This window comes from Nematolebias whitei, chromosome 11 (assembly GCF_014905685.2).
Source record: "Nematolebias whitei isolate Nwh7 chromosome 11, NemWhi1, whole genome shotgun sequence".
In the NCBI taxonomy this organism is placed as follows: Eukaryota; Metazoa; Chordata; class Actinopteri; order Cyprinodontiformes; family Rivulidae; genus Nematolebias; species Nematolebias whitei.
This window is the reverse complement of record NC_056508.1, coordinates 13,637,164-13,663,682: the sequence shown is the minus strand read 5'-3', so window position 1 is coordinate 13,663,682 and position 26,519 is coordinate 13,637,164. Positions and strand designations below refer to the sequence as shown.

The 26,519-nt window shown below is 40.9% G+C and overlaps 1 protein-coding gene across 1 annotated transcript in view; it reads left to right on the top strand.

Moving 5' to 3' along the window:
- The window catches only part of plxna2 (plexin A2), a 238,166-nt gene that overhangs the window by 185,833 nt on the left and 25,814 nt on the right, over positions 1-26,519 (top strand). Inside the window, exons 19-25 of the mRNA XM_037684672.1 lie at positions 2,280-2,514; positions 4,547-4,689; positions 5,477-5,745; positions 19,446-19,512; positions 19,703-19,849; positions 20,464-20,623; positions 24,188-24,291. Coding sequence (XP_037540600.1) covers positions 2,280-2,514; positions 4,547-4,689; positions 5,477-5,745; positions 19,446-19,512; positions 19,703-19,849; positions 20,464-20,623; positions 24,188-24,291 — 1,125 coding nt within the window. The remainder of the gene's footprint in view (positions 1-2,279; positions 2,515-4,546; positions 4,690-5,476; positions 5,746-19,445; positions 19,513-19,702; positions 19,850-20,463; positions 20,624-24,187; positions 24,292-26,519) is intronic.

The following is a 26,519-nucleotide window of genomic DNA, read 5'->3' as shown; positions in this document are numbered from 1 at the left end:
AAAAAAAAAAAAAAAAAAAAAAGAAATGGCTTCCTCTTTGCACTGTAGAGTTTCAGCTGGCAACGGCGGATGGCACGGTGGATTGTGTTCACTGACAATGCTTTCTGGAAGTATTCCTGAGCCCATTCTGTTATTTCCTTGACAGTAGCATTCCTGTTTTAGGTGCAGTGACGTTTAAGGGCCCGGAGATTACGAGCATCCAGTAGATTTTTACGGCCTTGACCCTTACGCACAGCGATTGTTCCAGTTTCTCTGAATCTTTTGATGATGTTCTGCACGGTTGATGATGATAACTTAAAAGTCTTTGCTATTTTACGCTGGGTAACACCATTCTGGTATTGCTGCACTATCTTTCTGTGCAACAATGGTGGAATGGGTGATCCTCTTACCATCTTGGCTTCTGAGAGACACTGACACTCTGAGAAGCTCTTTTTATACCCAATCATGTTGTCAATTGACCTAATTAGTGTTAATTGGTCTCCCAGCTGTTCGTTATATGCTCAATTTCCTTTTTCCAGCCACTTATTGGTACTTGTCCCAACTTTTTTGAGATTTGTTGGCACTGTGAAATTTTGAATCAACATATTTTTCCTTTAAAATGTTACATTTACTCAGATTAAACTTTTGATCTGTCATCTATGTTATATTATGAATAAAATATTGACATTTGCCATCTCCACATCATTGTATTCAGTTTTTATACACAATTTGTTTAGTGTCCCAACTTTTTTGGAATCCGGTTTGTAAGATGGAGCTAGGTTGTTGAGAGCTTTGTAGGTTAGAAGTAAGATTTTGAATTCAATTCTGGACTTGACATGGAGTCAATGGAGAGAAACTAAAACTGGAGAGATATGATCTCTCCTAGGTCCTTAGTCAGGGAGGTGACCAATAACCCGACTGTCACTCTGTCAGAGCTCCAGCATTCCTCTGTGGAGAGAAGAGAACCTTCCAGAATAACAACCAGCTCTGAAGCAATCCACCAATCAGGCAATCAGGTAGAGTGTCCTGATGAAACCCACTCCTTAATTAAAGACACATGGCAGCCTGTCTGCAGTTTGACAAAAGGCACCTGAAGGACGCTCAGACCATGATAAACAAAACTCTCTGGTCTGATGGGACAAATATTGAACTATTTGGTGTGATTGTCAGGTATCATGTTTGGAGGAAACCAGACACTGCTCCTCACCAGGGCAACACCATCCCTACAGTGAAGCATAGTGGTGGCAGCATCATGCTATGGAGAGATTTTTCAGCAGAAACTGTCAGACTAGTCAGGATAGAGGGAAAGACAAATGCAGCAATTTAAAGAGACATCCTGGATGAAAACCTGCTCCAGAGCACTCTTGACCTCAGACTGTTCATTTTTCAGCAGGACACTGACCCAAAGCACGTGGACAAGATCTCAAAGGAGAGGCTTCAGAACCACTCTGTGAAGGTCCTGGAGTGGCCAAGCCAGAGTCCAGACTTGAATCTGATTGAACATCTCTGGAGATATCTGAAAATGGCTGTGCACAGATGTCTCCCATCCAGCCTGATGGAGCTTGAGAACTACAGCAAAAAATAAATAAATAGAAAAAAGTGACAAATTATCTAAAGATAAGTGTGCTCAGCTTGAAGCATCATATTCAAAATGACTTGAGGCTGTAACTGCTGCCAAAGGTGGATCAACAAAGTATTAAACAAAGGCTGTGAATATTAACTGTAAATAAATGTGATTTTTTTGTTTTCTATTTTTAATAAATTTGCAAAAATCTAAAAAATAAAAAACTTCTCCCACATTGTCATAAAGGGATATTGTACTGTATGTAGAATTTTGAGGATATTATGAATTTAATACAATTTCAGTAAGGCTGTAACATAAAATATGTAAAAAGTGAATCACAGTGGATACTGGATGCACTGTATATATATATATATATATATATATATATATATATATATATATATATATATATAATGTGGCCTTTAAACTATTTTGTGTTCTCATTATTGCACATTCAGCTGAGGAAAAGGGTGAAAATGGAGGGCAGTGTTAGCGTGCTCTAGCTGCCAAAAGGTTCCAGCTAAATCCACGGCAATTATTTTTGCTTACCAGCTCATGTATTGAGTGCACGGCCCAAAGTAATTTTTTTTCAACATCAGCACCACTGGCCAGGTGTTTACATTCTGTATTCAGTCATGTATTGTACCAAACGTAACGGAGTTGGGCGAAACATTAAGTCCTGTTCTTTTTCCCTACAGTTGTAGTTTGTGATTATGTGTTTTTTGTTTCTTGGCAGGTTCAAGTAGGAGGCCTCCACGTGTCTCCTGGAGCTGTGCACATCATGTCTGACAGTCTGCTGACCCTTCCAGCCATTGTTAGCATTGCAGCAGGTGGAGGGCTCCTCCTCATCATCGTCATCCTCGTCCTCATTGCCTACAAGCGGAAGTCTCGTGAAAATGACCTCACCCTGAAGCGCTTGCAGATGCAAATGGACAACCTGGAGTCACGAGTTGCCCTGGAGTGCAAAGAAGGTTGGTATCAGACGGAGTGCAGCAGCTGCCTGATGGGAAACTGAGGCTGTTCTGTACCACGTGCAGCTGAATGGGACTTTAAATGCGTTTTTATTTAGTAGATTCTAATCACATAACCAGCATTAGTGCGTATCTGTGCATTCAATAATTTAATGCCAGGCTGTGTGAGTTAGATAATGCAGTTACATTTTCTACAAATCTGGACCAGTGAGTCATCCTGGTTATTTATCACAACAGATTTGGTTCGTTAGCCGTGCATGTGACACCTCATCATGCAGTGGTCGCTGCTGTTAAAATGCTGCCAACAGACTTTTATATTAACCAGTGCTTGAACACGTTAGTCATCCAGTTACAACATTTATTCAACCCAGCAAGCGACGCACAACATTTTATTTACATTGTAACTGGAGCAGTGATATTTGATGTGTGTGTGTGTGTATACTGTGCAAATGTCTTGAGTCAACCCTCAGTTTTTTTATAGGTTTCTGACAAATAGTCACACTAACATTTAAAGTGACTTTGATGAGTATTTGAAGGCCATTGAAAGTTTGGATTACTGTTTTCGTTTGACATCATCTCCTTTTTTCCAACTTGTCAGCCCACTCCTTATACTTGAGTGTTTTTAAAAAACATATTTGTGTTCCACCTCCTAAGACTGACTGATGGCTCAATCAAGCTTTAACTTCCTAGGACCTGGCATCCAAATATGCAAGCGTTTGGGTCTTAGGAGGTTAAAAATCTTGCATTTGATGAAAAGGATGAGGTCTAACAGAACAGACAACCCTAGTATTTTCATTCTTTAGCAGCATTGCCAAAAAGCAATATAAAGACTTTTGCTTTACCACAATATTTAAGTGCCAAAAAACTTAGCTGACCATAGGAAGGTGTGCAGCTCAAGACTTATACACAACACTGTATGTTTTTATTGTTGCAGTGCAGATAATTCTGTTTAAACATGTTTTGGCAAAACCAAACTGCAATTAATGTATTCTGGTCCATCCAGTTTTAAAAAGTCTCTATTATATGACACACAGATGTTTGGAAACACTCCCTTCCTCTCGTGTGTTTGCGTTGATGAAGAGGTCAAATTTATTAATCTGACTTTTGACTTTCTGCTCTGAGAGAGCACAGCCATGACCTCAGCCTCACCTTTGGTTTTCATTTATAAATTGTACAAAACATTCAGTCATAGTTGGGTCATTTTGGCCAATCTTTACTCCGGCCAAACAGAGGTCCATGTCTGACACCGTTCGGGGGATTTTATCAGCCACAGAGGACCTTATTAATTATCCCCAGCAGCCTCTCCTCTATCCCAGTGTTATTAAGCTGTGAATTTTTTTTTACTTGTAGCAAATAATTGTCAAATGGCAGACAGACAGCGGAGGAGAATCACAGCAGCAGCCTTGGGAAAGAAGAAGATTAATGTTTTAACCAATAGCAGTGGCCAAGAGAGTCGTGCCTTGCAGGCTGGATTTAGATAGGTGTCTGGGTTCGCCTGCAAGTTGCTGCTGGTTGCATGGGGGCTGCGAGGGCAGAAGCTGACGACTAAGACTGGTTTATGGGGCTTTGAGGTGGGTGTTAAGGGACTGCTGCTGTTCCTGTGATGGGCTGAGGGCAGGGAGACTCCCCAAGGGCGTCCAAACCAAGGAACAGAGCCGTGGGCCTGAACGATGGAGCCAATTAACTAGTGCTCACCTGCAGCCTCACACTGAGATGACACAATCTTTGAGGCCTTTGCTGCAGCCAATTTACCATCTGGGAGATAAAAATGAACAAGAAAAAATAAGCACAGGTGAGTGTGTGTATGTGTATGGAAGAAAAAGCTGTTTATTTTAAGATTGATATGTGAAAAACTGAGTTCCTCTGACTTAAAGATGATCTTGAGCTTACTGTCATCCTCATCTTGAGAGCAGTAAACACCATGAAGATAAGATGGATTCCCTTATTTGCTCCCTTGGGATTAAAGAACAGTTTTATTTCTGCAACACATTTCTTCAACGGGCCTCTCCTTCCTGTCTTCCCTCTCTATCAGCCTTTGCAGAGTTGCAGACTGACATCAACGAGCTCACCAGTGACCTCGACAGAGCTGGAATCCCCCATCTGGACTACAGAACGTACGCCATGAGAGTTCTCTTTCCTGGTATAGAGGATCATCCCGTCCTCAGAGAACTGGAGGTAACTACCAGAGGAAACAAGGGCAAATGAGTAGAAGCATAAGCAGTTAATGCTTTGAGAAAGAGCAAACAGCCAGGCTGAGGTTAGAAAAGAGACAGAAGTATTCCCACTGTAGGATAACCTTCATAAGCAGGAAATTGTTCAACGGGGAAAAGGATACCAGTCTGCCAGTTATCCTTTCTACGTTGCGGTTTCTCACGCATGCTTAGTCAATCATGCTGGGCAGCACACACACACACACGTGTGTACTCCTAACATGTGAGCTCTCTCATGGAAAACAGGGTCCCAGCACATTGCTATTTCATCCACCAGTGGCTGCAGTATGAGGGGTAATGAAGTGAGTAATTCCTACTCCTCAAGCAGGAGTGTGGGTTCTTCCACCGTGATAGAAACTGTCCGTTTAAGATTTTTCGCTCCCCTTCATGCATCTTGATTACCAAAGTATTGTTTTGGTGCTTGGATTGTCTTACCAGAAAAGCACGACGTCTGACTTGAATGTGAAATGGCTAATTTTAATCACAGTGCTTTTTGGCAGAACCCCCTGGTCAATAATTGATTAGGATCTTCTCAGTTAACCATCATGACGGTGCTTCTGTCTCCCTAAAGAGAAACATGAGTGAGGAGTTGAACTCCTTTGGAAAAATCTTTATTTTGTGTGAGACAAGGTCACAATAAAGGTTGAAGAGCACAGTCTGAAAACAGCTCGTTAAGATTTGAGTTAAGAGCAGACGGTGTAGTGTTCTTATTAGCCTCAACATAGACCGTTCTTTCTGACTGTCGTGTTCAGGTGTCAGGCAACGGCCAGCAGAGCGTGGAGAAGGCCCTGAAGCTGTTTGGGCAGCTCATCAACAACAAAGTGTTCCTGCTCACCTTCATACGAACGCTGGAGATGCAGCGCTCGTTTTCTATGAGGGACCGTGGCAACGTGGCCTCGCTCATCATGACTGCCCTGCAGGGACGGCTGGAGTACGCCACCGATGTCCTCAAACACCTGCTGTCGGACCTGATCGACCGCAACCTGGAGAGCAAGAACCACCCCAAACTGCTGCTGCGCAGGTAACACGTTTACTACACCTTGGAAGATAGGTTCACAGTAAACATCGCCCTAAAAGGCATAAAAGAAAATGAAACTTCTTTTTTCTCCATATTCTCATCTTCTTTATGATTTTTATTTCATGTTGAAATGACATGAAGTGACAAAAACAAAGGCCTGTTTATAATCACACAGCATCTTAATGAGAGAGTGTGTTAATCCTTTGTTTACTGCTTGCTTTATATAACTTTCTGGTGTTTAATTTAGTAAACACACACGCACAGGATTAGGGTGTATCCCAGCTCCCATGAGGTTAGTTATATGCAGATGCTAAAACCACAGTCCTCATTTAAAATCATGGGAAGAGGTGCAGAGCTGCAGGGAGATGATGATGATTATTGACAGATAGATGGGGATTAATTTAAAGCTGTATATTCCTCACCTTTTCTTCCCTTCATGTTAATGCATTTTGATTTTCTCCAGAAGAAACTCTGTAGAAAAAGGCGTGTAATAAGTGCTGTTGCACGTCTACCGTTTGCCGAGATCAATGACTTGAATATTCACATCAGAAGAAACATCTGAACTCTCTACGTTCTCCCTCTTGCTCCGTCTCTCCCACTGCTCTTTTTAATGCCACTTTCACTTACGCTCCAGGCTCAGGCTTCTTATAAAACATTCAAGTCTGGCTCAACATTTTTCTCTCTTTGTGCATCCAGCATGCATTGTTTTCCTCAGGAGTTGGGACGATCTATTAAAATTTCAAACACCTGCCGAGTCCCTGCCACAGTGTCCTCAGCTGCTTCTGCTGGCTCTGTAGATATAAAAAAGACAAACGAACGGTTAGCTCTAAAAATATGTGCAAAGCGCGGCCCTACCTTAGCACCTGACAGCTCGGTTTGATTTTGATTATGTTTACGTGACTAACAAGCTGCGACAGTGACAGCAGGTAGCTGCTACACTTTCAGATGACACTTTTTCATGTTTTCTTGGTACCTCAGTTTGAAAAGACCACAATAATTTCTCTGAGTAAATACCTGCCAGACAAGAAAGCACGACACAAAGACAGAGGGGTGGGAGAAAGCAACATGGCATCAAACAACTCAGATGTATGGAGGACGGAATGTGACAAAATGAAATAAATACATACATAATACATACATAACATTTAAATGTATAATTTAATTATTAAATTCATCATTAAATATGCAATTAAATACACCATTAAATAATGAAATGTACCTTTTAAATTATTCATTTCATGATTTATATATTTATTTAATTTTGTCACCTTCCGCCCTCCAATGACACCATGAATTTATGTTAACTGTCAGTCTCACTCGTCAAACTCAGTGGGCGGGACTAACCCTAACCCTGGCTCATGATTGGCCGCTCCTCACAGCAAGCCAAGACAAATCGACCACAGATAACAGATAGGCCAGAACAATATATTCCGAAAAAGCTTTAGGAAGCGGTAATTGTGTTTATGTGTATTTGGATGAAACCTTTTTTCATCCGGCCGAATCAATGGATTTCACATGTTCAGCGTTAGTCCCGCCCACTGAGTTTGATGAGTTAGACTGACAGTTAACATAAATTCATGGTGACATGTGACCAAATTAAATAATTGAATAAATCATGAAATAAATAATTTAATTGTGTATTTAATAATGTTCTTGTTTATTTAATGATTTAATGTTGTATTTAATAATTAAATGATACATTTCATTATTGTGTATTTATTTATTTAATTTTGTCACCTTCCATCCTCCATACAGATAAAGCTGTTATTCCACACCTTGTCACCTTTAAGTTTCCATTATCTCTTCTCGTTAGAAGCGCAGTGGTACATAATCCTCAGGGCTCTGCCACTACAGCCTGGAGGGCTAATTGTCCTACAGCTTTTACATTTTACTCCCCAGTTTTGTGAAGAATTTAAGGGATTACTGATTTGACATGGCTCTTTGCTGTTGTTGCTGTCTTTATCGCCCATTTAGAGAAATCCAGATAGTCGAGTCAACAAACAGGCTCGTGCACACACGTATCAAGGCACCGACACACTCATGTGTGATGATAATGGAACGGAACACGTCTGTAAGCAGGGTGCGTTTGTGCAGCGTGTGCAATGAAGCTGCTGGGCTTTGCTTCGTTGCTGATCAGTTTTCAACATGTAGTATTTTACAATACAGTGAAAACCTCATTCAGTTTATTCAGAAAACTTTTTTTTTTAACTTTTTTATTAGATTTTATTTATATAAACAACACATTTGAACAAAAACACAAAATTTCTCCACTAGGTGGCGAGAATTAAAATATAGACAAAGAACAGCTTCTCTGTTTTGACATTTTTATACATTTTTTTCTTCGATACTGTTTACCACTGCCTATTGTTTATCAACCGATTTAGTACACATTGTTTAATAACAAAAGGTTTAAGATCCATTAGAACAAATGTAGAAAATCCAGTAAAAATGGCTTCATTGTTATTTTGGTCAGAGTGAGCGTGCACAAATGACTGACAGGCCGGACTTGATTAAGAAGAAGGTTGTTGATTCATTTGTTTTTATTGGGTGGACCAAAGAAATATCAGAAGAACAAGTATAAATTAAAACTGCACCAGTCTATGTTCAGTGAAAAAGCAGGGCTTACTCTGAGCCAGATCCTGCCGGAACAGGATCTGGGAACTCTCTTATTTTGACAGGGTACGTTCCGGTAACTGTTTGCTTGGATCCAATAACTCTCAGGCTTAAGAATAATCAAGTTATGAACAAATTTGACTGCCTTGAATGAATAAAACCTATATTACATATGTAATCTGATAATAATTACATAAACATTCGTTTTAAACATAACAAGCTTCCTAATATCACATCAGAGCCGTCGCTTCACATTTCTGCTTCCGCTCTTAAAAAGTATCGCCGCCCCTAAAAGTTCAAAGTCATGGGCAATTTTATTAAAAACAAAAATGTATAATTAAACATTTTCCACTAGCTCCTGTGCTTTTTTTGAACAATCTGATGTGTGAATCACTGCAGGAGTTATCTGATCTGCATAAAAGAGACAATGCTCTCGGCTCATACAGCTGTTTAACTGCAGTCAGAGTGTTTGAAGCGATGTCGGAGCGACCAGGACACTTTTCTGAACTGAGCAGGAGGATTGAGAGCAACTCTTTATCTAAGCACCGACAAAGTGTTAAATATTAGGCAGTTTTTTCAAAGTGTGGCCAAAAACAGAACAGTGCTTGTTGTCCCAGGGTGGGCGCCTGCCTGACAAAAGTGGCTCTGATCATTTTAATGAGGAGCTGCAGCTGTTTTATCCACAATATGGTCTGAGGACGCAGGTTTACTCTGTGGACAGACTGAAGTCGAGTCACTCTGTCTGCGCTTCAATCACCAAAATTTCCTTAAATGAATTGTTAAAATTAAGTAGTTTTTATTTGATACTATTTCTATCTTAACGTGATTCTTGACCTGCAATTGTGTATCTATTCCTCTCAAACCCAGCTGGTCGAAGCAGATGACCACTTGTCCTGAGCCTGGTTCTGCTAAAGGTTTCTTCCTCATGAGGGAGTTTTTCCTTTCCACTGTCGCCTTCATGCTTGCTCAAGATGAGAGTTCTGTGATGGAGTTAAATTCGAAGCAGTCTGCTCCTCAGATAAATAATGTTAAATTATTATTTTTATATATGAATGTTTCGGTTCAGTGCCCTGAGGTGACTTCTGTTGTGACTTGGCGCTTTATAAATAAACCAAATTGTACTGAATTGAATAAATGACAAGAGAGTTTTAAATGGGCCAGTAAAATCTATGATTTATTTATTTGTTTAATTATATTTATTTATTTGTTTGTTTATTGCAGTACAGTAGTCAGATCCTCGACCCATCTGTCAGCAGACATAATCCAGTAGACACGTCAGCAACTGACCAATTGGCGACCTCAGTTTGTCCTCAAGTGAACGCCTCTTACCTGCAGAACTGCAACAGTTTTGCTATTTGTGTTCCGGCGTCGTCTGATTTACAAATTAAGCCCTGGTGCCAAGTATTTCAAATTGAAGACACAAACTAAAATGGCTAAACTATTTTTATTTAAAATGTGCGTTGCATGCAAATACTGCTTTGATGCATGTTTGCTGTTAGAAAAGGTAAAGGAAGCATGCCCACGGGGCACGTGAGCCACTTTTGAAGTGATATAATGGTTGGTACTTTCCCAGCGAAAGCAAAAAAATAAATAAATACCGGTAAATAAATCATTTTACTTACTGTTATTTTATTTTTTTTTTCTGTAAGATTGAGTAAAACTATGCCCCTGTACATACAAACATGGTAAAACCGGAGAATTAGAGTAAAAATGAGGGCCATTGATTAACAGAAATTATCTCTAACATAAATAATTCCAGGCCTCTGCCATAATTTATCTTTCTTTCTTGCATGTTCTCTGGTCTTAGAATGGGACGTACTGGTTGTTTTTCAGTGTTTGAGTACTTTTACCAATGAATAATCTGTACTTTATTGGAAATGACACTTTCATTTTTAAGTTCAATATTGTTGTAATAATTGTTGACAAATGTTGATGAGTGATAAATGACCAGACACAATGAAGGTATTTGATCTGTTTGTAGAATTTGGTTAAATATCCATTAAAACAAGTGTCTGGTGTGATTTGAAAATACATTATTGACAGCTTAGAGAGTCAGTACGCTCACAATAGTTAAATAAATGTAAATTGAATCTAAAGTCAACTACCGGTAAATACATTTTAGAAGACATTTACCTGGCTGGGGCCATACAATTAATAATTTATTACCAAGAGGGCTAACAAGTAGTTGTCTGTTTTTAGGGGCATGTTTAACAGAATAGTTCCTAAGAATAAACCCCATCCTGTCTGAGTGGTTTGTGTTCATCATAGCAGAAATGATTCATCACTTGTTATGAAACCTACGTTTCCCCATTATCTCCAGCTAAGTGCTCATGAAACATCCCAGACCTGCAACAATCACTGATCGCATTAACAGTAGCCTAAATACGTCCAGCTCTCCGGCTCCTCTGAAGTGTGTTTTTCACTTCTTTTAACAGTTAAAGGCTTCAAATGCCTTCTGTTTTTCTTGCCTTAATGGGAAAAGATTTTCAATCGTACATACTTTTATTTTTCTAAAAGCTTCTTAAAAGAACAAGCTAAGCTTTGAGATTGATTTCCTCACACTTTGGTGTGCTAAGTAGGGTCGATGCAGCGCCCGATAATGTTTAGATTTTATTTAGTTGAGAAGAATACGTTCCTGCTTTCTCTGCCGCGCTAATCGAAATCCTCCTTTCCCGCTCGTGTCTGTCATTATGTGCTTTTCTTCCTGGGTATCAGTTTTTAGTCAAACCTGCGCGGTGTGCCCGACATCAAACCGCATCAGAACAGGCACTTCCTTTTCCATTAAGATCTACTCTCCATTATCTCCTGCGTCTTAACTTTTGTCACTTTTTCCGCTGTTTCCTCCTCTTCTTCGTAATGTTCCTTTAATGGAATCACAGAACATTGCTTCATCACCTCGAGACTCTTCACTCTTCTTTTATTTTTCTTCTCAGCATTTTTGTAATGAGATTTCCGCCCATGCAGAGCAATGGAGTACAGCATTATTACAGGCACGAGTATTGTGTTTAGCATTAGTTTCACTGGAAGACATTTCACTCGCTGCTAAAATAAACCTCCATGCACGCTCGCTACCATTAGGAGCCAGAGATGGGGCCCGTCTTAAACACCATGTGGGATAATGAAATTCTGATGTTCATTAATGAAACTCAATTAGCAGAAAGGAGGAAGACGAGGAGAACAAGAAGGAAAGGAGGAGGAGGAGAACAAAGTGTTTCTCCCGACCGACATTCAAGAGGAGCGATATTAACAGGAGCACAGCCCCCGCACAAAAATCTTTATTTGACTTCCTTCTTCGGGACTTGCTGAGCTTATTAAAATGCTTAATAGGTTCCATTAACTTCTAACACGTATCATAAAAGCACGAAGAAGGGGGGCGTAGTAAGCATGGTGGTGCTGGTGGGAGGGGTACGTTTTGGGACAAGATGGAGGCTAACAAAAGTATTTTTAGTATTGTTCAAAAAGTTTCAGTATAAAATTTGGGATGTTCATTGTGGAAACAAAATCAGGAGCTTTTCTGACTCGTTTAGATGTTTTTAAACTCTGAATACTTGGTGAGCAGCTTAAGACCTGGATCCAGATATTTTTTTAAACCTGTTGTCACACAAAATCGTTTTTGAGGGAATTTTATTTATTTATTTATTTATTATCTGTTTTTGTGCGTGCTATTGAAAGGTATATGTGGGCGATCATATTTTTGTCAACGTCTTTGTTTGTCTGTGTTTGTGAGTAAAACCTACAAAATGTGGTTTGATAGTAGCTGAAAATGATGCTAATGTATAATCTGAGAGCTAACAGACTGCACGAGATATTTACTAAAAGGAGTCACTCTCTTTCAGTCCAGCTATGTTCTGTTTGTCTTTTAGCAAAATATCTCATGAGCCACTGAACAGAATTAATCACTAGATTTACATCTATTTAACTTCTAGAGCCAACTCCATTCACAACCACATCTAATCAGAATTAACACAAAAATGTCTGTCAGTTTTACAGATCTTGAGCTAAAATGTGATTTGGTAGTAGCTGAGAGTCATTCCAAACAGGTACTCCGAGCATCTCATGATAATACAGTAGTCCCGTGTTTATTGCCGGGGATCCATGCCCTGAAGACCCGAGATAAGTGAAAAACCGCAAAGTAGGAATAGTAGTACTAGTAGTAATTTGTATATATTTATATAAACATACATACTTGTCCTTCTTCTTTCGGCTGCTCCCTGCGTTAGGGGTCACCACAGCGAACTAAGTCGCATGAAGACTTGGCAGTCATTTTTACGCCGCATGTCCTTCCTGACGCAACCACAGACCACCGAGCTACCACAGCCCTCTGTGTGGAGCAGAGAGCTGCCATCTAGAACACGTGGAGGAGCAGATGGTGGGGGTTAAGGGCCTTGTTCAAGGGTCCAGAGTGGGGCGAATGAGGATGGGGGCAGGTGTGGGTGCTTCACCTACCCCACCCACATTTTTGATGTTGTCTGTTTCGGGGCTTAAACCAGCAATCTTCCGATCACAGGCCCACCTTCTCTAACCTCTGCGTCACCACTACCATCCACTACATACACACTGTCTGGCCAAAAATAAAAAGTCACCACCTGTGTTTAACTCAGCAAATAGGTACGAGCCTCCTATTGGATAATTACTGCCTGGGTGATTATCTTTCAGCTGCAACAAGTTATTTAACCCCAACTGGTGCAATGAGCTGCTTCTCATTTCTTAAACAACCATGTTGGTCTGTTTGAGAAGGGTCAAATCATTGGCATCAAGCAGAGAAAACATTTAAGGAGATTGTAGAAACTACTACAATTGGGTTAAGAACTGTCCAACGCATTATTAAAAACTGGAAGGATAGTGGGGACCCATCGTCTTCCAGGAAGAAATGTGGTCAGAAAAAAATCTTGAACGATCGTGATCGGCGATCACTTAAACGTTTGGTGAAATCAAATCAAAGAAAAACAACAGAAGGACTCAGGGCTGTGTTTAATAGTGGCAGTAAGAGCATTTCCACATGCACAATGTGAAGGAACTCAAGGGATTGGGACTGAACAGCTGTGTAGCCTTAAGAAAACCAGTAATCAGTGAGGCTAACTGGAAAAAAGGCTTCAATTTGCTAGGGAGCATAAAGATTGGACTCTGGAGCAATGGAAGAAGGTCGTGTGATCTGATGAATCCAGATTTACCCTGTTCCAGAGTGACGGGTGCATCAGGGTAAGAAGAGAGGCAGGTGAAGTGATGCACCCATCATGCCTAGTGTCTAATCATCAATGCAAGATTTTGGTGAAACAATAATGCAGTAATAGATGGAATTAGATCTTGTGACATTACAGAAGCTTATTGAAACAATGCCACAGAGAATGCATGATGTAATCAAAGCTAAAGGAGGTCCAACAAAATATTAGTGTGTGACCTTTTTTTTTGGCCAGGCAGTGTATAAAGCTGTTTTAAACCCTTCCCACACTCTTGCAATATTCTAAAGAATATTTCTAAACTCTCTAAAAGAGCACAGAACGTCATGATTTCAGCTCTCTGTCTCCTCTGCTCTTTGCCACCTGCAAGCACTCTTGGCCACGCCCACTTCTCCACTCTGCACGCTGAAGCAGCAGGAAGCTTTTTCTGCAGCTCTGGTCTGCACAAAGGTGCAGCAGGTAATAAATAATTTAACATAATTTATTTTAAATAAAAATTCCCTGCCGATTGTGCAGCTCATCCATCAATCAGCCAGTTGTGTGTCATGTCCAATCTTATTTTGAAAAATCGTGATAGAGCGATTTCGCGATAAATGAATCGCAAAGTAGCGAGGGACTACTGTACATGAAATCACAGGTTGTTATTTTCAAGTGTTGACCAAAATGGCTCCAACTCTCTTATTTCTTAACAAAAGCTAATCTTAGTTTAAACTAAGTTTAACCTCTAACATGAAAGGCAGCAGGCGATACATCTTTGTCTAATCAATAAATCAGGTTTTGTTGATTTTAGATACTGTATATAATCTTTAAGGAGTTTTGTGCATGTCCACTTTCACTTTGTGCTCAAGAAACAAAAATAACGCTGGTGTCATTATTATTTTCTCTAAGTCGTCTCACTTTACTTCATCCTTTTAGCTTTAAACTTTAACTGTGCGCTGAAATAACTCAGAGTAAAGTGTGAACGGCGTCAAAAGAAGAAAACATTACATGAGTTTTGCGATAACTTTTAAGCAAGCTAAGAGTTTTCTGTTCTGATGCTGTGGATGCTCTCACCATCTGGAGGCAGGGCTTTCAGTATTGTAGTTACATCTTCTGAACTGACAAAACATGTGAAAGTGATAAAACATATATGAATTTAAAATAATTTCTGCAGTGGTTTATACAGGACCTAACAGTGCTGAGACTGGTACAACTGGGTGGAAGCTTTCCTCCACTTCCATCTCGTCTTTCTCTCCAGCTCTCTCTCCAACTGACGGACGAGTGGATTACAGTGCTGGGTTTTTATGAACAGAACAGTTCCTTTAGGTTTTTAACTTTTCTCTTTCATCCTGTACTGTGTAGAACTGGGTAAACTAGGCGACATGCCTCCCTCCTGCTAAAACAACACACAACAGGTTGGTGTCCAGTTCCAGGCAGCTGCCATGGACTGGCAGACTCTTTGTTCACGGGGAGAACCCTCTGGCTGTGGGAGACATCACCAAAGCTCTGACAGCCACACATCGTTCAAAACCAAATAAAAACCAGCTCGACTCCCTGCAGCTGGAGGCAAATTTTGTGTTTGAACAGCAAGAAAAGGGATGTACCTCACTTTCCCGGTTTAATGAGAAGAAGAAAGAAAAAAAAAGACTTTTTACATCTCAGTGACTATCGTGTTAGCTGGCGTAACCTCCCTGGCTCTGACAATCATTCTGGTGCTTCTGAATCAGTGCTAGACTCTTGCTTATAGCCCTTAAACATGTCTTAACACAATTATCTTCATAATAGCCATAATCTCCGTTCAGGTCCATACAGAACCTGAACAGGTGTAATCATCCCAGCATTACGGAGGAGACTGAGGCCTTCTAGCTTGCCTTTAATACCCGGCCGCTTCGATTCCTGCTAATCCGAAGGTTCACGCGCTGTAAGGCCCCTCCATCATATTCACCAGAGTAATCATAGTAATTTACTGCTACATTAAGAGGGTCCTTTTTCACTGCATTGCCCTTTAAATTGGCAATGATCGTGTGCAGAGCTTTGTGGAGGTGATCCCTGGCAGCCGGGTGACAATCACAAGATGTCACACTCCTCCAGACAGCTGTGCAGTCAGAAGTGCACTTTAACACGGCGCGTTCACTCGATATTAGTAGGTGTTCTGAAGCATTTGAGCTTGGAGGAGTAAAGAAAGAACTGGTGCTGGTATGAAGCTAACCAGCCAAGAATCAGTGCATTGACTGGTGCCGTATTTTTATTTCTTTATTTTTTGTGCGTGCTTTAAATAAGAACTTTTTTTCCTGAATTTTTTTTTCAAATGATGTCATAATCTCACAGTAACTTTACTAATCTTTCCTTTTCCTTTGCCACATTAAAATACACTGTAAATCAACATGTATGTCTTTGCTTATATCATAAAATAATGCATTCTTCTCAGTAATGTTTTATTTATTTGTTAATTTTTTCTATTTCTATTCCTATACTTTTGATTTTTATATTAGCTCACCATGTCTGCTACGCTTTTATTTTTGAAAGATGCTGTAAAAGTCTTCGGAGCCATAAATCAGCCCACAGTAGAAGCCGAACCTGCTCTCAGCCAGACGCTGCTGTGGAGTCCCATCGCTCATCTCGTCTGACAAAACAGTTTTAGTTGGATGTAAAGAGCTAAAACTTGCTGTACTGTGCACAAGTAAACATCTAGTGTTAAAAAGCTGCTTCACATGCATGCAGGCTGCAGAATCAGAGCTTCCACAGCTGACTCCTACTAGCTGTTCCCAAAACAGGACATCGTCAGCAGCTGCACCACGTTCCCAAAACTCCTTATATCCAGGTGTTCATGGTAACTCACAGCAACAGTTCAAAGCAAAATAAATAAATAAAAAAACATCAAAAACTAGCGTTTCTATCATGGATAGTTTTTTTTATCAATAATAATAAAATATATAAAATATGATTTTTTTTTTTTTTTAAACTGTCTGCCGATCTCCTTGAGACAAGAGTAAGATTGACAAAAAACAAGGTTTCATTTTTAGCTACTGGATCTGAGGGTCTGCTGGACTGGAGGGTCTTCACAAAACTCCAGACTGGAAATTTTACTAAATTATCAAAAAAAAAAAAAAAAATCCTTTAGGGCATCCTAATGCGGGGAAGTTTTCTTCTTCTTCTTTTTCCCTAAAATTGCCATAATATGTTATATTTTGTTGATTATTAAAAAAAAACTGTAATATGGAGTTGTTGATGTTTTTAATTTAGTTTTTTAACTAAAGGCTAAAGAGCTAAAAAATTTAAAAATCATTTAAATTGGACATTTTTATTTCAAGCTAAAATAGCTCTAAAAGAATGACTAGTTTATTGTGGAAAAAATAATATTAAACTTGTAATTTTTAAGCAGTTAAACAAGGTGGAAGATTGTTCTCCAAAGGGCATGAATGGCCATAAAGTTAAAGGACAATACAAGAGTTAATACCGTATTTTCCGGCATATAAGTCGCTCTGGAATATAAGTTGCATCAGTCAAAAAAAGCATCATGAAGAGGAAAAAAACATATATAAGTTACTTCGGCATATAAATTGCATTTATTATGCACCACTGCTGACCCGTCACGTTTATTATGCATTTATTTAATGGTCAAAACAGCTTCATTTCACCTGCTGCGCAGCACCATCCATCCATCCATCCATCCAGCCATCCAGCCATCCAGTCATTGCGGTCGGAGCCACTAGCTCTCCAGCTGCACCAGCTGAGTGAAGCAAGTGCAAAGATTGGAGTTGTTTTGAAATGGCAAAATATTTTTTGAAGTATACCCACTCGGCTGGCGTTGCAAGTAATGGCCGTGAGTGGACCCACTTCCAAAACAGATTGTTGCCATCTGATACAACTCCAGATTCACCATTTCATAGCAGTTTGTGTTAAAGCTTTTATTTAATATTCCACACCAGTCAGTTTTGGTTAAACATGGTTATTTCAGCAGAAATAACTCCTGAAACTCCTGATCAATGGTGGGCACAGCTAACCAAAAAGTTAGCTTCACAAACCCATATTCTGATGACTACAATAATATAGTAGATAATGCTGAACGCTAAGTAAAGATATTAGCGGAAGGATGACTGTCACTCATTCGGCATCACACATCTTCATCTCCTTCCTTTTGAATCTGTTTATAAAGCACATTTAAAAACAGCAGCTGTTACTAAAGTGCTTAACAATAAAAAGCAATGGCAGTAATTTAAAGAAGAATAATTAAATGCATAAAAAAAACCATAAAAACACAAAATAATAAAATACTAAATCAAATCACACTGTATTAAAAGTCAGAGAAAACAGATGTGTTTTTATAAGAGATTTAAGAACAGGAAGTGAGGTGGCCTGTCTAATGCTGGGGGGCAGGTTGTTCCAGAGTTTAGGGTCCGCGACTGAAAAGGCCTGATCTCTGAGCGTCAGCCTCGTTTTTGGTACAACCACGGGCAGCTGGTCTGATGATCTCAGTGCCTGAGAAGGAACATATGGTTGAAGTAGGTCAGACCAATCGACCAATCACGTCTCGTCACATGTAGGCTACATGTAGTAAAGCATGCCTACGACTCTTCAAGACACGCCCACAACAGACAGGAACAAAATTGTGAATTTTGTAAGTGGACTTAAAGTTGATAAAACCTAATTTAGCTAAAGCTAATTCAGCTAACAGTTTCCAACATTACTGAAAATGCTAATCCACTAAACAAAACAAAAAAAAGTTCTGCTGTTAGCCATTAGTGGACTAGCGGTGCTCCTGATAGAAGAGTTTCAGGCAGGACGAGTCACAGCTGTCCTGTGCTGCTTCTCTTATGAATAACCATAGATAACCGTGCAATAAAAGTGGTGTAAAGTTCTGTGAAATATTGTTTGTAGAAGCTGCTATTTTCTGGATTGGAGTTGTGTGAAGAGGAGGTGCAGTAGCTCGGTGGTCAGTACAGTCTCATAATCCTCAGGCTGCAGGTTCGAGCGCAGGTTGCATCAGAAAGGGCGTCTGGTGTTATTTTTTGTTTTTTCTCCGTGGTGGCTCATGAAGTGTTTTAGGTTTAAATCAACACTTCAGTCTCATTCGTGCTCGTGCTAGCTGTTAGTTTGGTAGTTTGGTAAGAATTAAACTCCTTTTCGTCAAACTGAGGTGATTTCTAGAGCGAGTTATAACAAGTGAGATATATTGTTCATAAGTTTGACAAAGAACAACACTTCAACAAGGTGAAATATGCCCATGTAACCTTACAAGATAAAATACAGGCTGGTTTTTGTGTGTGGATAAAGAGCTTTTTGCTCATTAACTTTTGTTTTTGACATCTTGTTCTAATTCTTGTCTAGTTTTTATTTTTTATAAAGGTGCTAATTAGTCCAAAAGAGAAAAAAGTGTCCAGTGTTATAAAAGAGTTGTACACTGTCATGTTTTTTTGTGGAGAAAATAGTCTGAGGTCACTGCACTCTTGTTTTTGTGTGTGTATGTGTGTGTCCAATCAAACCCAGCAGCAAGTTGTACCTCCATGTGTGACAGACTGGGAAGGGTGGAGGAGGAGGAGGAAGGGAGGAAATGAGAGGAGAGGAGGTCGTTTTGGCTGCGATCAGGCGTTACCTGCCTGTGACAGCTCTCGTCTCTCTCAACAGCTGAGGCTTGTCGCAGCTGCTGATGTCCCGCTGTGTTGAGCCACACATGAATAATCAACCGCACACACACACACACACTCCCAACTGCTCCCACCCGCACACAGATGCCCTCTCTCCGCTCTGCTCGGCTCACTATCTGAGACCACAGTGTTGCACGCTGAACGCAAACAAAACCAAAGGCAGGATAGCCGAGATGTCAGGGAGCTCTCCCTCGGGTTTCCTCCACAAACTCATAAATTATGAAAAACTTTTGTTTTGGGGAATTTGTGTTTATCAACAAAGAGAATAAAATAGTTTCTGTCATTTCAGAACAGAGTCTGTTGCTGAGAAGATGCTCACAAACTGGTTCGCCTTCCTCCTTCACAAATTCCTCAAGGTTAGTCCAACAAGCAGCGCATGTAGGCGTGCGTAGGTGTTCCTGAGTGCACGTACAAGTCCATCATTTGCATCTTATTATTGGCATTCCCAGTTTAAATACGTGATTATGCATTTGTGTTCTCAGTCTGATGAGGGTTTTGTCTTGACGCTGTTCTCTCGTGTGTGAATCGGTGTGTTTGCGTGCGCAGGAGTGTGCCGGGGAGCCTCTGTTCATGCTGTACTGCGCCATCAAGCAGCAGATGGAAAAGGGGCCCATCGACGCCATCACTGGAGAGGCCCGCTACTCCCTGAGTGAAGACAAGCTCATTCGGCAGCAGATCGAGTACAAAACCCTGGTACGTCACACTCCAGCAGCCGCAGCAGAAGGTTGCACAAAAGCTCACAGACAAACAAACACGAGGCTGCCAAGCTGAGGCAGACAAACATAAACGCTGTAAAGAAGAAAAATGACTCGTTTTCACATTAAACCATTTTTGGGATTACCTAGATGTTTTCCATCCCTCCATAGTGGGAAATAAATTACCCAGTGATCTCACAGGGTGCCATGTTGGTCCAACATCAGGGTAGGTGGCTGGAGCCTGACGAAACCAAACAGACTTCTCTGGGCTCACACACACACACACACAGAGGAACGGAGAGCGCTCACACAGCCAGCATGCGACTTGACAATACTCTGATTGCTCTGACTGGGAATTTGGCTCATTACGTGCTAATACCCCGGCAGAGCTGGAAATTGGTGTCCTGCCGAAGGTGTGAAATTAGATTTCGGGATGCCAGAAAGAGCGGAAATGGTTTCTCAAAGCTCCTGCTATGCTCCAAGGAGACTGTAATGAGGGCAAAGCCTCGAGCTGGACCCAAGTCGAGTCGGGGAACATGACGCCTCAAGCTCCTTTCCCTCTGCAGTGTTTCGCTCACTCTCTCTTCTGTTGTTCCCGTCTTTCCAATCCAGATCCTGAACTGTGTAAACCCCGACAACGAAAACAGTCCGGAGATTCCAGTGAAGGTGCTGAACTGCGACACCATCACCCAGGTGAAAGAGAAGATCCTTGATGCTGTTTACAAGAACATGCCCTATTCTCAGCGGCCACGAGCTGTCGACATGGACCTAGGTACAACCCAAACACACACACAAAGAACAAATAACAATAATAATGTGTTGTCATCAACATATGTTTCCATAGAATGGCAACATTGGCTCTCTGCATTTAACCCATCCACCCCCAGGTGGTACAGTGGGCGGCTATTGAAAGCGCCCGGGGGACATTTTGGGGATGAGACGTGCTGCCCCATCCACCCACAGGTGGTACAGTGGGCGGCTATTGAAAGCGCCCGGGGAGCAATTGGGGATATTTATTTATTTATTAACCTTTATTTAACCAGGCTAATCCCATTGAGATCACAGATCTCATTTGCAAGGGAGGCCTGGGCCTGAAGGCAGCCTAACATGCATGTTTTTGATCTGTGGGAGGAAACCGGAGTACCTGGAGAAAACCCATGCAAGCACGAGAAGTACATGCAAACCCCACACAGAAAGACCCCAGGTCCAACCGGGGATTGAACCCAGGACCTTCTTCCTGTGAGACAACAGTGCAAACCACTGAGCTGTTGTGCTGCAGGATAGGGGATAGGGTGTGATGTTCAGAGACACCACAAGATGTGCAGTGACTGGGGATCGAACCTGGGACTTTCACCAGTCCTTCACCCTCAACAGATCCATGTATCAGTGAGAGAACACTGGGGCATGTGTACAGATTACCAGTGCATTACTGTGATGAAACTGTGCTCCAGTAGTCCTGCCAGCCTCAGCATGCTGCTGCCAGGCCTTCCATCAAACCAAGTGACAATGTGTGGCGCATCTCTCCGTCTGGCTGCGTTCACTGCCTGGCACTGCCAAGCAGGAGCAGTCCATTTAAACAGAGAAGTGTTTTTTATGCGAGCGTGTTTTTACATTTGCTGCTGCAGGTAGGAGCTGACAGACTGGCTCGCCCGTCTCAGGCTAAGCTCGGCTCCCACGCAGTCTGTCACTTCCATCCTCGCCGCTCTACGCCTTTCCTCGTATCGCCGTGTCTCTCCCATTTTCTACCTGCTCCTCATAGGCGAGAACAATAAAGCCCCACCCCCTTCCCCCCGCGTGTTGAAAATAAGCACGGCGTCCATCGCGCTACAGCGTTAGAATCAGATGCTTGAAAATATTACGTGTGTGAGGCGTTCTGCGTGCACGTCTCATGTGATGGTAGGAGGTTTTGTTGTTCTGAGCAGAGAAGTCATCTCTGACAGAGACGGGCAGTAATAAAACCCAGTCAACAAAGAGCAAAATCAATGAACATTCTCAGCATGAGGCCTACATTGTTATCCACTCCACTGTCAGTCCCCTTATTATCATTACATTACCGCTCAATGACCCCATCAGACAGTGACCTCCAGCAGCACTGCTTATCGCCTCCACCTGTTAGCCACGCTTTTTTCTTTTCGTTCTGAAAGGAGGTAATTTTCTCAGAGCTCACGTTTTTCATCCTGGCTCGTCGGCTCCGCTGCTTTTCTTCACATTGATGGGACAACTGCTGCTTTTAGTGGCACATGCACCAATTAAAATGAGCAGCCTGCCTGCATATACATCTTACATTTATTCACGTGGGAATATTAAATTAAGATGCATATCAATCCCTGCCTGGGAGGAGCGACGCAGGAACACTGCAGATACCTGCTCGTTTGTGCGCGTGCACATATCTGTCCCTGCCAAATCATTTCTGTTTCTTGGTTTGTTACCTTGAACTTTATGAATTAGCCGATGCTTGCAGCAGTTTTTATTAGAGACATTATTAAGAGGGTCTGTTTTCACAAATTCAGACACTCATAAACACCACTGATTTTAAGAAGAGGGACAATAAAGGTTTCCAGGTCTTCATCATCTTAAAATGAAGGAGATAGGATCTCAGATATACATTTTATAAAATAATTCAACACACTTGATTATGTGAGAAGTAGCATGGTGGCTCATTTGGTAGAGCTGTTGCCTCTCAGTGAGAAGGTTGCCTGTTCAAATCCCGGCTGAAGACCTTTCTGGGTGGAGTTTGCATGTTCTATCCTTGCATTCATGTGTTTTCTCCAGGTGCTCCGGTTTCCTCCCACAGACCAAAAGCATGCATGTTTTTGCACAGAATGTCCTGATGCATGCTCAACAATCCAGGAAGATAAATCTAACGAACAGGCATGTGTTTGGTCTGAAGTCTTCTGGCTAAAAGACAAAACTGTTCAACAAAGTAGAATCTGTCCAGTGGACCTGACTCAACCTCGTTAGATTGATCTACCTGGATTGTTGAACAAGCATCAGGACATTTTGTGCAAATCTGTTGTTCTAAGCCAGGGGTCTGCAACCTGCGGCTCTGGAGCCACATGCGGCTCTTTGGTCCCTCTGCAACGGCTCTTTCAAGCTTTGACCATAACCAACATAAATCTGAATTTTATTGGTTGTTACAACACAAAAGGGCTAGTTTTAGCAGTTTTTCTGTAATTTCCTTTGCAAATATGTGATTACTAGAACCAACAGGAGTAAAACATACTTTAACTTTATTTATTTCGAAGTACAATACTTAATTTTTCTACAATTAAATTTTTTTACCAAGACCTGCATAGTTCATTGGTATATTTTGTATTTTAACCTCCTGAGACCCTGCGTTCACATTTGGAGACATTACATTTTGGCTTTGCTGTACCTTCACTCTGTTCAATAGTTTTATACTTTGTTAAACCATGTTAATGTTGTGTTATGCTGTAAAATACGCCAATTGTCCCCATCTGAGGACTTTTGTTTATTTTTACAAAAGTATGTCATAACCATGTAACAAAATACAACTTCCTGTTTGAAGAGGAAGCTTTATTTAAACAAAAATCAGGTCCATCCAATCACAAATATCTAGGAGATATGAAAAATGCATCGCAAACCAGAGCTTGGGCCTCAGAAGGTTAAATTGGGAAAGAACATATTTTTCCTTCTTTACAAGAATCTTGTTTTTTATTTTGTCTTAAAATGTAAAAATATAAATAAATGTTAAAAATCATATTTTCAGGTTTACAATGGCCAGAAAACTACACTACCCAACTACCTTACTGGCCAGAAAAGTGTCCTCCAACAAACTTAGTCTCCTATGACCTGGCATCCACATATGTGGACATTATAGGGATTAATCATGCATGTCATGCAAGAGTTCAGGTCTTAGGTTAAGGTGGTCCGTGGGCCACCAGTTGAGAATCACAGTTGTCACAGGTTTTGTGGCTCCGGACACGTTTAATTTAGTGAACAAAGGGGCAGAAATGGTTGCAGACCCCTGTTCTAAGTGAAATGTTGCATATTTTCTTACAATTTCAACTACTAGCCCCCAACATTTGTTTCCCAGTGAGATCATCTCAAAACATTTGCAGAACTTTAGGATTTGATTATGATTATAATGTCTTGACTTGTAAAACTTTAGAATCAGAAGTTAACTTTTTTTTCTTATGTACCAAGTAGTCCTGCACCTCCATGTGTGGTTAAATGGAAACTTTGAGTTTGAAAAGCACAAAACAGTTTTGAGTCAAAAGAAAACTCAATCTCAGGATGATTTATAGCTCGCTGCAGTGTCTTATAGTTGTGCTGCTCTTGTTCATCTTCTGTTTACGTTCGTTTGTTCCGTCAGAGTGGCGTCAGGGACGAATGGCTCGCGTGGTGTTACAGGACGAAGACATCACCACCAAGATCGAAAACGACTGGAAGAGACTAAACGCTCTTTTGCACTACCAGGTAAGCACAGAGGAAGATTTTAGCGTAATGTTTCCCTAATTGACTCTCAAACGTCACCTTTTTGTTCCAAGAAAAGTCTCATTTCAGTCCAATTCCTGCCGTGGCTTTCATTATGGAAATTGTTCCTCCTACACTGACAAACTTTGATGTTTCCTGCACTTGACTTTAAGGCAGCCAATTTTCAGCCTCTCATTTGCATTTTTCACGCCTGGTGTAATCCGACTGACTCATAGAATAAAGGACAATTACCGTACAGGTGGCAGCAGAGGTGAAATCTCTGCGTCGCAGCTGACATTTCTCCTTCCTCTCTGAAAAGATGAAGAGCGTTTCTTTACTTGTCTCTCTCTCCTCCTCTGAATGGTGGTGGTCTCTACACCATCAACATTTCACGCGTCATTTGAGGGCACAAAGATCACTCTCCTCCCCCTGATTCTTAGATAGAAGAGCTGTGAGCTAAAGAGGGGGCAGAACTGAAAACAAGGGAAAAGTTTCACATTTTTCAGGAGAATTAAAGGCGGTTGAATAAAACAAGCTGAGAGGGAGCTGGTGAAGCTTGAGGGAAATAAGAAAGATGAATGAAGGAAAAAGGAAATAAAAATAAATCAGGCAGGAGAGAATAAGACGGCAGCTTTTCTTCAAAGGTCATGAATCTTTTGCTGTTCATTTTTCCCATCAGTCAGCTGGGTGTCGTCTGCCTGAAGAAAACATGGGGGGGGGGGGGGGGGGGGGGGGGGGTGTCTGGGTTACCTGCTGGTAGACAGAGCTTTTAGTTAGAATCAGAACCACAGAGCCTGGAGCTGACTCTGTCCACAGTGAACTCCTGAACTCCTCTCACAGAACTCAACACCACTCAGTTTCCCTCTCCTTCCCCTTTGGCCCTCGTTTTGATACTTTTTGTTTTTTTGCATTTACTTTATTTTTATTGTTTGACTTTGTTTAAATTGCACCTAATTTTAACCCGTTACGCATTCATGGGCAGATAGTTACAAAATAGCTTTAGGGCCATGCTAAGAAAAAAAAAAGTAAAAGCCATAAAATTATGAGAATAAAGTTGAATAAAGTCTTAATATTACGAGAATAAAGTCGTACGAGACATTTTTTTTTACAACTCTTGTTTATTTTATGGATGGGGCCGATCCGTTGTTGGTATCGGCGTCTGATACCAGCATAATTTACATATCGGATTTTTCCGATCTAACCTGCAGAGATTTCCGATCCATGGTGCATGTTGGCTTCAAACTATGGAATGGATTTCCTGAACGGAGGCGTGTCTCATGAACGCAGAGTAATAAGACCCGCCTCACATTCAGGAAATCCATTTCACAGTTTGCAGCCAGCTAAAACGTGAGTGAGCAGCACTGTGGCTAACAGCTAACCAACTTTTCATCGAAACATGTCCGCTGTGTTGAAGTATTTTACACTAGAAACACCACAAAACAAGACAGCAACGTGCAATGTCTGCAGAGCCGCTCTACCGAGAGGAGGAAGCTCCGTCGCGGCAACATAGCACCACATTAAACCACGATAAAGTTACTTTTATATTGGACATTAGAGCTCCGGGGCTTCAGCGGTGTGTTCTTCTCGTTCAGTCCAAAGAAGACAGTCTGATTTTGGTCAGCCGGGCTCAGTCTGCCCGTCTCGGAGGAAGGGTAGACTGAGCGCGGCTGACCGAAATCAGACTGCTTGCTTCGGACTGAACGAGAAGAACACACCGCTGAAGCCACGGAGCTCGAATGTTTACCGAGAAGTTGCTAAACTTCATCATAATTAATGACCAACCACTGTCAGTTGTAGAAAATGAAGGATTTCACAGCTTGATACTTGCAGCCAAGATATAGTTTACCCTCCAGGAGATATTTATCAGCACAACAGTAGACAATCATAAAAAAACATATGAATGGAAAAATGCAATAAAATTATATATATATATATACAGTATATATATTTTTTTTTCTTTTTTTTTTAAGAAGCAAAAACAGCTACATTATAAAGTGATGTAAAATACTAAAAACAGGAACATGTGTGTGTTGGTTTATGTCATGAGCTTAGCAGTTGTTTAAAGTCATTTAATCACTTTAATATCCACTTTAAAGCTAGGAATAAAAAAACATGTTTTGTGTTAGTAGGATTTAATTCTTAACTTTTAAAACTTATCCAACATTAATAAAACTCACCTCAAGTTGCCTTTTTGGAAATGCATGCATATATTTGTACAAATTGTACTTGAG